Below are 11,300 nucleotides of genomic sequence, written 5' to 3'. Positions count from 1 at the left end.
AGGCATAATTTGCATCCTCTGGTAAAGAAAGTAAAAGAGATCTTTCCCCTAAGACCCCTGGTAAGGAGCCAAGGCCTCTGGTTGAACTATAGCACCCTAGGTTTACCTGAGGATCCTTAATGAGTTTTGCACAAGAAAACTCTCTAAGGATCCTGAGATGTATCCGAGTAGCTACACCTACTAGGGACACAGATTTGCATGAGGCTCGAGATGCGTGGACATTGCAAGCGGGTATGCAGCAGAACGCCTGCTACCATGCTGGTGGTACTGTCTGGTTCAGGTGGAACAGAGGCTGCAGGATTCTGGGGTGGGGCTGAGGAGCCTGAGCTTTTGCTGTGGCCATGTCTGCCCAGGGCCATGATAACCTGTCATACCACAGCTATGAACCCCTTTGTGACTAAGTTGTTGGATGCCAACCAGAACGTCCTCCCTGGACTCATCAGGGAACACAGGTGTGTGGCACTGCCTTTTGCCTATCATAGCATTACTCGAGCCTGGTGGAAGAGAGGCAGGTGGGACAGTTTAATTACATATTTGTATAATTCAACTTAATTCTTTTGAGACAGGATCTTGAAACATATATCCCAGGATGGTCTTGCATTTATCATATGTGTGTGTGTGTGTGTGTGTGCGTGTGTGCGTGAGTGTGAGAAAGAGAGAGAGAGAGAGAGAGAGAGAGAGAGAGAGAGAGAGAGAGAGAGAGAGAGAACTAGGTACTGAAATGGAAGGAATTCAGCAACACAGTCTTCTACTTTATAAGAATATTTTAATTCGCCCAAAACTGCGATTATAAAGAAAACAGCATTTCAGCTAAACAACTTGGAGTAATTTTATTCTCCGACATAAAACTATAAATCGTATTTTTCTATAGAGACTAAACACAGTTTGTACCGACTGTTAGGCTGTCCGATTCCAACAGCGTTAGGAACACTTTATCGTTGTATAGTGTATGTCCGTCATGTGCCTGCATAAGCGTGATGAGCTGATGTCGCCTGACACGGCACTGTTGTGCAGAGTTCTTCCTTTGTAAGTGCTCAGTTCCACTGGCACGTGCAGTCTACCGGCTCCTGGAGCGTGTACATGACTTCTGTGCCGTTTCCCGAGCAGTGCAGCGGCACGGTGATGTTCCGCACCCCGTTTTCTCGGCAGCACTTGCAGAACCTAAGGTGGCTTTCCACGTTGATGTTATATATGGTAGCCGACGGGCACTTCCCATCACAGGATGCCACACTCACCTGCGAAGACAGATAACGAGGGAAAAAAAAAAAAAAGATCTTCAAATGTGCTCGGCATTGGTAGTTGTTTGATTCCTCCAAAGAGTCCCTAAGAGGTTTTTTTGTTGTTGTTTGTTTGTTTGTTTTTTGTTGTTTTTTAACCATTTCATGCCCCAATCTTTTATATGTTTAAAAGATTGTGAAACTACTACGTTAGAATATGACTCATACATACACCAAAGGGTTTTTATGTGGCCATCCTGAATACAGCAAATGCTTACATAATTCAAAACTGAATTGTGCAAGCATAACTGAATAGAAATATGAAATAACTAAGTCCCAGCCCAATAATCCTATTGTCCCTGGTGTTCCGATCTGGTACAAGTACAGCATAGCATTAAGTAGACCATACCAAAAGGAGTAAAGTAAAAACTCTGACTACAATTTTGTCTTTAGCTCTGTAATTTTACTCAGAGAAAATAGTCTAATATATGTAGGTTGCATTTATCTCTCTAGATTGCAATTATCACTGAGAACTATTGATTATTTATGCTAAGAATAATTTATAATTCTTCAGAAACCAGATATTTTAATATTAGAGGATAGGAACGCTCTCAAAGTTGAATACTATATGTTGCTGTTTTCTTGGCATATTAGTCTGCCACAGATTTCCAGAAACACAAATATTCTTTATGTAGCCAACTTTATTTTCCCACTTACAGAGCTCTGGCTTAAACAATCCTGTTTCTTTATGATTGATTTAATGATCACTTTCTGGCATATTCTTTCTTCTCGTTTGCCTGAAAAAAAAATAGAGAATGTATTTGTTCATTAAAAAGCCTAAGAAAGGGGATAAAAAGATGATCGAGTGCTTAAGAATCATTGCTGATGACTGGAGTTCAGTTCCCAGCACTCATATCAATGGCTCACAACTCTCTGGAAATCCAGTTCCAAGGGACCTGACACCTCTGGCCCCTCCATGAACCACATTCATGTGAACACTCTCATACCTCCACAGAATTACAAATAAAAATAATCGATAAATATTACAAGCCCATGTAAAATGCTTTCCAAATTTAAAACACAAATAGAATTAGATTGGAAAGTTGGTGTATTTATTTAACACATATAGTCAGTGTCATTTTTTTTCAAACTCTCATCTTAGAAATTACATGCATAATATCTGTTTTCTCCTTTTATAACTTGGATCATCTAGATTCATAGTTAATTTTACTTTTTAACTCATTATCTTAGAATAATCATTCTCATTATTAGTCAAAAAACATTACAAATGTGAAATAATGAATTTTATATTTAACTATGATTTGTGCAAATATGAAATATGAAAATATAATTCACTAATTCACAACAATTTTTAAATAAAACTGGGGTTAAAAACGATATATTCTAAGTACTCATTACTATGCTAAGTAACTTAATTGTCAGCCTTTTGTGAAACATGAGTGATTTATACTTTATTCTGTGGCCCTGAAATGGTCTTTCATGATTTCAAATAAAAACACCTATAATCAATCATTCATGACACAGTAGTATGCATCAATATGTAACTGAGAGTTATATTATAATATCACCAGGAATATATGTTTAATCATGTTTGACAGTGATGTAAGCCCCGAATAAGATGCCAAAGGCCAGGATTCAGACCTCGCTCGGTCATCGACTTGTTTTCTTACCTTGGGCAGGTCATTGATTCATTCTGTTCACTATACTTGTTTATGGAATAGTGGAGTTACATTATCAATTTTCATATGACTTTATGCATGAAAGTCTTAGTCAAACATACTGATAAGAAATTCAAAGTGGTAAAGCTGAACTACTCTGGTTTGGGGAAAGATGAGCAGTTAAAACTGGCTAAAATTAAATTACCTTGGAAAATTAATTCAATAACTATATGGGACAACATTATTCATTACTGGTTAGTTGAACCTTTTATTCCTAGAGGTATTTTCTGTGTATTCCTCACAGATTTCTTTGTAAGTATGTTTGGTATTCATAGCACTTGTGATAGTACCTAAATTCTACAATCTCCGCTACATAACCTGGCCGTCTCCACTACATAATGTGGCCATTCAGAATCTCAGGCTGCGACAAAGCTTCTCTAGGGTCAAAGAACTATCAACTACTTCACGTTCCCTTACCTACCAGATGAGAGACACCAAAGCAATTTTCTCTTATTCTGCAACTCAAAGAGGTGGGCAGAGTTGAACTATACCCGTGTTTGATTAATATCTCCTATTCTGGGGCTTGATTTCCTAATCATTTCAGGAAGCTAAACCTTCCTCTATGAACAGGCTCTGGGCATGTCTAACAGGATGAGGAACACTGGTATGGGATTCACCAGTTTAGCAACCCAGTTATTCCCCTGTCTGCCCTCAGAAAATAAACACTAACTCTCTATTAGTTCATGTAGGACGATATTATGGGGCCAATTATAAGGGCTTTGACTCGGAATATAACTGTGTCTGTATCTCCTACCGAAAGGAGAGATTCAATTCCAAAGCTGTCAAAGGAGTGAGAAGTAAGACTATATAAATATATAAATACAAGTCTCTTTAGATTCTACAGCTAAATTTAATTCCTGTGTTCCCAATACAGTAGATAATCGACAAACTTTAGCTCCCATGTGACTCAGAGAACACTGAATGAAAAACTTCTTATTTTCAATGAACAGAAAACAATTGTATTTGCTGGCTCTTCAGATTCCAGAAAATAAAATATCCACTTTTCTTAAGGCCCAGTTAGTATAGTTTTTGTCACTTGAATTGTGTCCATCAATTTTTCTTATGTTCAGTAGGGCTATACGTGTGATTTTTATCTGGTCACCAGGCCATTACAGACGGAATCAGATGAAAATGAGATGAACATGAGATTTTAATGCAGATTGACTGGTCCATATCAAAGGGAAAATTTGTACACATGTGTACATGTATGCGCATGAGCACGTGCGTGCGCACGCACACACACATACAGACACAGACACACACACAGAGGCAGGGACAGAGATTATTTTCTGACTGAACTCATTAGAAAGCAGCCTGCCAACATCAAAGTTTGGGAGCTCCAGATCTCTGAAACAGTACATTTCTGGTGTTTAAGTCACCTCCTCTGTGAGAGCACGTGTTATAACAGGCCTAGAAGTCACACAGTAAAATGGAGATCAAGGTGTGAAATAATGCTGAACTTCTTCACTTTCTTGGGTTTTTTGGGGGGGGGGAGGGGATGCTTGTCTATGACCTAATTGGGTGTTTGTACACTATCAAACTAAGTTTGGCCTCCTTGCGTAGAAAATCAAAAGATTCCCAGAATTTATTGCAGTGGACTTTTGTGCAAAATAAATATTCTATCTTTATATACTCACGAAATTCAGTTCTTCAGGATACTCACAAATCTTATTTGAGAAATATTTCAGCTTGTATTTAGTAATCCATCCCTCTGCAATGATGTTATCAACCAAAATTATACTATGTCCTTTACCTAAAGTATCTATATAATTTTTAAATTTCTACCTATGTAACTCTTCTTAAAATTCGTACTTTTTATTCATATACGTTCATATTTTAAAAAATAACAATGGTGGGTTGAATAGTCCTCTATTCTAGGTCAGTCTTTAAATTATTCAAAATCCCAAGAAAATAAACATGTAATTAAAACAGATATAAAACGCATTACAGGTAGCTAACTAATGACCATGAAAATTTGTAAATACAGGATTTAAACATAATTCATTGTTGGCACTTTCCAAAGATACAGACTTAAAGATTTGTTCAAATGGCCTGAAGATACTGTACTTTTCTGAATGTCCATATTGGTGTCTCGATGTCATTCTTATCAGAAACTACTTAAGTTTGTGTAATTGAGCATACTCCAAGCAAAGTAGGCCATAGTGAACTTGAAACTCAAACCTGTGAAAATCCTAGGCTAGAGGCTAGAAAGTCACACAGTAAAATAGACATCAAGGTGTGAAATTCTGAACTTTTCCACTTTCTCAGGGGTTTTTGGGGCGGCAGCTTATCTATGACTTGACAGGGTGTTTATACACAATGGAACTAAATTTTCGCCCATCATCACCAAATCACTGAACAAGTGGCTCTGGACAACTGACATCTCTTCTAGAGGACTTGGAATTTGGTACCCAGCACCCATATGATGGCTCACAACCTTGTGTAACTCCAGGGCATCCGGTATCTCTGTATCTCTGTAAGCACTGCATGTATGTGGTACACAGACATGATGCAGGTAAAACACCCATGCACATACAATTATTGTAATTTTAAAGAAAATACTAGGCTCTAATTTTTTTAGAAGTGCCACAATAAAGAAATGCCCAAAATGAAATGAGAATTTATCTAAATAAAAATGTTTACGAACACCACACAATATAAAAAGTTGGGGTACAGGACGATCAATCATACATTGTAAGAGCATTTAAATGACAGACCTTACCAAATACAGTTTAGGAACAGATCGTACAGAGACCCCAACAACCACATAAGTAATGAAAACTACTCTACTTTTTCATGGACTCCATCCCTACTTACAGATCTTGCAACAGCCTTCATGATAAAGCTTGACAATCCCTTCATTCTGGAAAAGGAGAAAAAGGGAAAAGACACAGTGTTTATCCATTTCCTCTTAATCTGGGATTGAAATCCAACTCTCATAATATTTTATCAGTTATCACAAAGCCTTTATAGAAAAATAATTAAAGGTTAACAATTCCTAATAAGAATTTCTTTGTAACAATATTTTCTTCAAAAACTGTATTTTCTCTACCTTCATACAAAAAGTACTAAAAAATGCTATTTAAGGAATATTTTTAATGCTTCAAATATTTTTAAGATAATAAAATAATGGAAGCTATTCTAACACATTGTCATTTATTTCAACTCTAAAAAATTATTTAATCTATAAAATTAGAATGAACTTTTAAATATCATAAAATGTTAAGAAGATACATTTTTCATTAATACTTTATTTTTCAAACAAACCCCATCTTTCAGAACTTAAATATAACTTTAGTACATGTGATAGCTTGCTGGCCATCACTATTAAGGGTATGACTACAGAGGAAAAGCATCTGTGAGATTATGCTTTTTCTCTATGCAACTGGGTAAATCCTGTTTTTTCACAAAGGACTGATTGTCTAAGTAATTAACACTGGAAAAGGTTTAATTTAAAATAAAAATCATAACCCTTTAAAAGTCTTCCCCTTAATTGATTTTTCTTTTAGAAAACAGAGGGTGAAATACAATAAAACTATAGAATCTGGAAAAGCACCAAGTTCTCCAGTGGCCTGTTTCAGAGAAGCAAGGTAAATGTCACTAGGTTAAGGTACATTAATGACACAAGACATCTATGTGTTTGTCTAATAAAACAAGGTAAAACTCAATTAGGTAGCACATTTATCTTTATTAGAAGGGAGTCTGGGTTTGCTGTCCAAAGGAATTTTCAATTATTCTTCAATATCTACATAAAAACCTAGAGACAACAAATTATCCATTCATAGGAAGTCAAATTTAAATTCAAAATAGCAAACTAAAGAACTACAACAGATATTTTATTTATGCAAAGAAAAAAAACATTGACCATAGCAAATAATCTACAGTGTCTGTAGGACCTTGGAAAAGAGTCTAATGGGTACTTCCTAGATTACAGTTAACACAGAATTTCTTGAGATATAACGAAGTACAAACCAGTTTGCATTCGGTCTCATTAAAAGGAGGGCACACCATGCTGTAGTTTAGAATCGTGGCTCCCTCGTCAGTCCTAACACATTCATACGTGGTGCAGTTATAGTGCCAGGAGCTCCCCTCCTGAGAAAGAAAAGGAAAGTGACAGCTATCCATGCCAAGATCTGTTACATTCCTTAGAACACCTAAATTCATCAAATATTCAACCAAGTCCACAACAAGACAGAGAGCTCCTTGGGGCATATTCCATTTGAAAATTTCCCCAATTGTATCTCAAAATCACACACATGCACACATATGGAGAGAGAGAGACAGAGACAGAGAGACAGAGACAGACACAGAGAGAGAGAGAGAGACAGACAGACAGACAGACAGACAGAGAGACAGAGAGACAGAGAGACAGAGAGAACACATTTGCAAGTGTTTGGTTTCATAATGGAGGAACTCTATCACTTTCTTTGGTCTAGGTCAATGGTTCTCAACCTGTGAGTTAAAACTCATTTGGGGGTCACATATTGGAAATCCCGCATATCAGAATAACTGAGAATATCAGAATATTTGCATTATGATTCATAACAGTAGAAAAACTGCAGCGATGAAGTAGCAACAAAAATAATTTTATGGTTGGGGGTCAGCACAACATGAGTGTAGTGAACTGTATTAAAGAGTCACGGCATCAAGAAGGATGAGAACCACTGCTCTAGGTCCTATCTAAACTTATCAAAGGTATCAGATCTTCCATCAACCCAATCTTTAAGTTCGGGGGTGATAAAAAAATAATATGCAAAGTTAGAAAATAGCAATATCCAATATATCAAAACTAAAACTTTAATGGCTCCATAAAATACTAATTTTTAATATCTTCATAATTGATGAGATACCAGCCTTTCCCGGAACTCATTTCTTATACCTGGAAAATTGTGAGAGTACAAGTTAAATTTACCTTAGGGAGCAATATGAACAAATTTTTCCAAAATTATCAAAAATATCAAAAAATTTAAGATACAACAAATACACTAATATGTGGGAGGTAGACACTGTGTATGAGTGTGCAATGTGGGCAGAGGTATGACAGATGATATTTTTAGTAGAAAATAAAAATTCATACCTCATATATAACTGACGTTCCATTTTCCATGTGAAATTTGCAGGATATGTTTCTACAGGTACCACAGCAGTCATAATCGCTGAGAGATGGGGTGTAAATCTGGTGCTGCATATAATGAACAGGCACAGTATTAGTCACCCAGCCATACTAGCATCTTAATGAGTTAGTTCTGAAGATGTTCTCTCTGAACGTCTGTAAGCATTTCTAAAACTGCATGTGAGCAACTTCCAAAACACCAGTTTTCTTTAGATAGACAGGGTGTAAATGAAGTAGATATTAACCTCTACATCTACAGGCAACAATCATCCAACAGGTGTGACAATCTTAGGTCAACCAAGCAAGAAAGCTCTCCGTTACAACTCTTGAAGTTCAAGATCATTCATAGCAAAGCGAAAATCTGCATTAAATAGATACCTCATAAAATAATAGTGTTGAGGAGCTATTCAATTGTATAACCCATAAAGCATTTACAAGCTCAAACTCTCTAACTGGAAATTTTAAACTCACTAGACCACCAGAACGACTTATAAGAATACTTACAATATCACACGCTTTTGAACAATTCACCATCGTAACGTTAAAAGTATGAAAGCCTGTATTGTTATCTTTATCTTCCAGACATTCTATTGTATAACAAAAATCCCCTTCCAAATACTTTGTCAGAGATTGGCCAGGATTCAATACTGATACTTCTTGAAACACACATACATCATCTTTTTCTAAAGAATGGTCAATAAAAAAAAACACAATGTTATCTTTTGTGTTTACCAATCAATAGAACTTATATTTAAGACTAGATTTTCATTGTGATCAACCAAATTTTCAAAATCAAGTAAGATGGTACATATACCTAGCAACCCAACAGTTTATTTAACCACATTAATCACACCAATAGCACAGCTATTCCTTAATATATCATAAAAATTAATCTGTAAAATCACTTGTATTACCATGCTTGAAAAGATTTATTTTATAGCAACTTCCAGAAGTATGAGGTCTCAGGAATGAGCAAGGCATTTCTGTTCCATCTCCAGAACACAGATCATGACCACTATTAATGTGGATGTAGATGGATTCAGAGTCTAAATCAGTAATAGTAATGCCCTTCATTGTGGGACTCTGTAACATTTTGTGATTTTAATGATCATTATGCTAACAGAAATGATTCCATTCTTAGTGCTTCAGGGATAATGTACCATCAGCTATGAATGGTGGCATATTAGAGCAAGCTGGAAGAGGGCTCTCCTTGCCTCTAAGTCTGAGGTCTTGTTGTTTGCTCATACAAAACTGTTTAAAACAAAATTATTTTAAACAAAATTTAAAATGGTTTAAAACAATTAAACCATTAAAGAAACAGTCTACATTCTGTGAATCCACTAAATGTAGGAAAATACAGCACTTAATGCTTTCAAATGATAATACTAATCATAAAATGATGAGAAAAAATATGCACAATTTTAGATAGCATAATTTTTTCTCCACCTCTCATATACTACACACTGACCAATTTCCCCTCCTTCCCCTCCCCTCAAGTCTCTACCCCCAATATCCCTTTCCCTCAGATATAGTGTTTCAAGGCATTTTGGCTAAGACCAAAGTGTAGATAGTATATTTTAAAGTGACTTTGAAAAATAATTCCAGTTCTGGGGTGAAAAATTCATTTTTCCGACTTATCAAATTTCTCAAAACATTTTGAGATATTATGAAGGAAAAGTAAGAGTTGTTTATTAGAATACTGGCAATCAACTTAATATAAATACCATATTTCTAAAAGAAAATATTTTACATATTTAAATGCAAAGCAGCAAACACAAATAAGAAACAATTATTACTTAAAAGTAATAATTTAAGAAAACACTTACCACAAAGATACTGTACACATCCACAGTCGCTCTGAAAGTTTTGATCTATTGTGGCAAATTCTCCCTATGAGAAAGAAATTGTCATATGATTTATCATGATCATTTTTGAAAATACACATTACAAGCAATTTCACCCAGATACTTAAAAAACCTTCTAGGGGTAGGCTTAGCTTTGATGAGCATTCAGGAAAAAAAAATCACAATAAAAATGTTATTGTGGATTATTCAATGCGTGTATGGGGGTATGTGTATACACATGCTCGTATGTATGGGCACATGTATGTCTTGTGTGTGTAGTTGAGATCGTACATGTATGCTGAAACCAGAAGACAGTGGGTACCTCCCTTGGTCACTCTCCATCTTACACACTGAGTACTCACTTGTACTCATCAATTCTTTAGGTAGCCAATCTACCCCAGGGATCCTCTACCTCTGCCTCTTGTGGACAGGGGATACAGTTGAAGGACATAGATGCTGTGTATCCTAACTCAAGTCCTTACACTGTGAAGTGAGCTTACCCACTGGACTATCTCCCCAACACAGATGATTCAATCTCTTAGAACTTCAATTTCTTTATCTATTAAATAAACGAAAGAGGGCATGATGCTGTTTATAATTTGTCCTAACTTTAAAGTCCTACTAAATGTGTTTGATTCTGAGATTCCAGAGGGCAGTTTGGAGGAAAAGAAGCTTGCAGCCCTGAAATGTGCTCATCTGCTCTCTGGAGGCAGTCCAGAGCTCTTAGGTCTACATCCCAGCATGGCAGCTATGACGTGCATGCAGAATAAAAGCAATGAGTCTAAGGTTGTGTCTAATAGCCAACTCAGGAAGAGGATTGCAACGTGGCTCCCTTTTTACTAGTTATGAACAACTGCACATTACCAATCTGTGCCTTATTTCCCTCACCTATAAAATAGACATAATGTTCCTGCTGGCCACTTGGCATTATGGAAAGAAATAAATAGGCCAGTGTATATAAAGTGGTCAGGATTAAAGCTGGATTCCAACAGTACTATATAAGCTATTAGTAACTTTTTGTCATGACCGAGACTCAAACCTGCCCCTTTGGAAACAGTTTAGCATCCTCAAAACCAGTGGTTCTCAAACTGTGGGCCATGAACCCTTTAGGGATCTAACAACCCTTCCACAAGGATCGCCTAAGGCCATTGGAGATATCAGATATTACATTATGATTCCTAACAATAGCAAAATGACAGTTATGAAGTAGCAATGAAATGATTTTATGGTGGGGGCTCACTACAACATGAGAACTATATTAAAGGTTCATAGCATTAGGAAGGTTGAGAACCACTGCTCTAAGCAATCACAGGGCCAGGCTTAAATTTTCATGTGTTTTCTTGTAAGCATTTCCTTTTTCACAATGCCTTTAATCTTCATAAGCATA

The 11,300-nt window shown here is 36.3% G+C and overlaps 1 protein-coding gene across 2 annotated transcripts in view; it reads right to left on the bottom strand.

The window, feature by feature from the left end:
* Positions 1-1,034: 1,034 nt before the first annotated feature.
* The window catches only part of Otogl (otogelin like), a 120,980-nt gene continuing 110,714 nt past the window's right edge, over positions 1,035-11,300 (bottom strand). For both annotated transcript variants that reach the window (XM_005358092.2, XM_026784580.1), the window contains 7 exons: positions 9,896-9,959; positions 8,574-8,752; positions 8,034-8,138; positions 6,929-7,048; positions 5,774-5,819; positions 1,935-2,014; positions 1,035-1,235 (listed from right to left, as the gene is read on the bottom strand). In XM_005358092.2, coding sequence (XP_005358149.1) covers positions 1,035-1,235; positions 1,935-2,014; positions 5,774-5,819; positions 6,929-7,048; positions 8,034-8,138; positions 8,574-8,752; positions 9,896-9,959 — 795 coding nt within the window. The remainder of the gene's footprint in view (positions 1,236-1,934; positions 2,015-5,773; positions 5,820-6,928; positions 7,049-8,033; positions 8,139-8,573; positions 8,753-9,895; positions 9,960-11,300) is intronic.

The sequence above is a fragment of the Microtus ochrogaster genome, chromosome 24, assembly GCF_000317375.1.
Source record: "Microtus ochrogaster isolate Prairie Vole_2 chromosome 24, MicOch1.0, whole genome shotgun sequence".
In the NCBI taxonomy this organism is placed as follows: domain Eukaryota; kingdom Metazoa; phylum Chordata; class Mammalia; order Rodentia; family Cricetidae; genus Microtus; species Microtus ochrogaster.
Note: the sequence above shows the minus strand (reverse complement) of the source record. Positions and strands in the feature narration are given on the sequence as shown.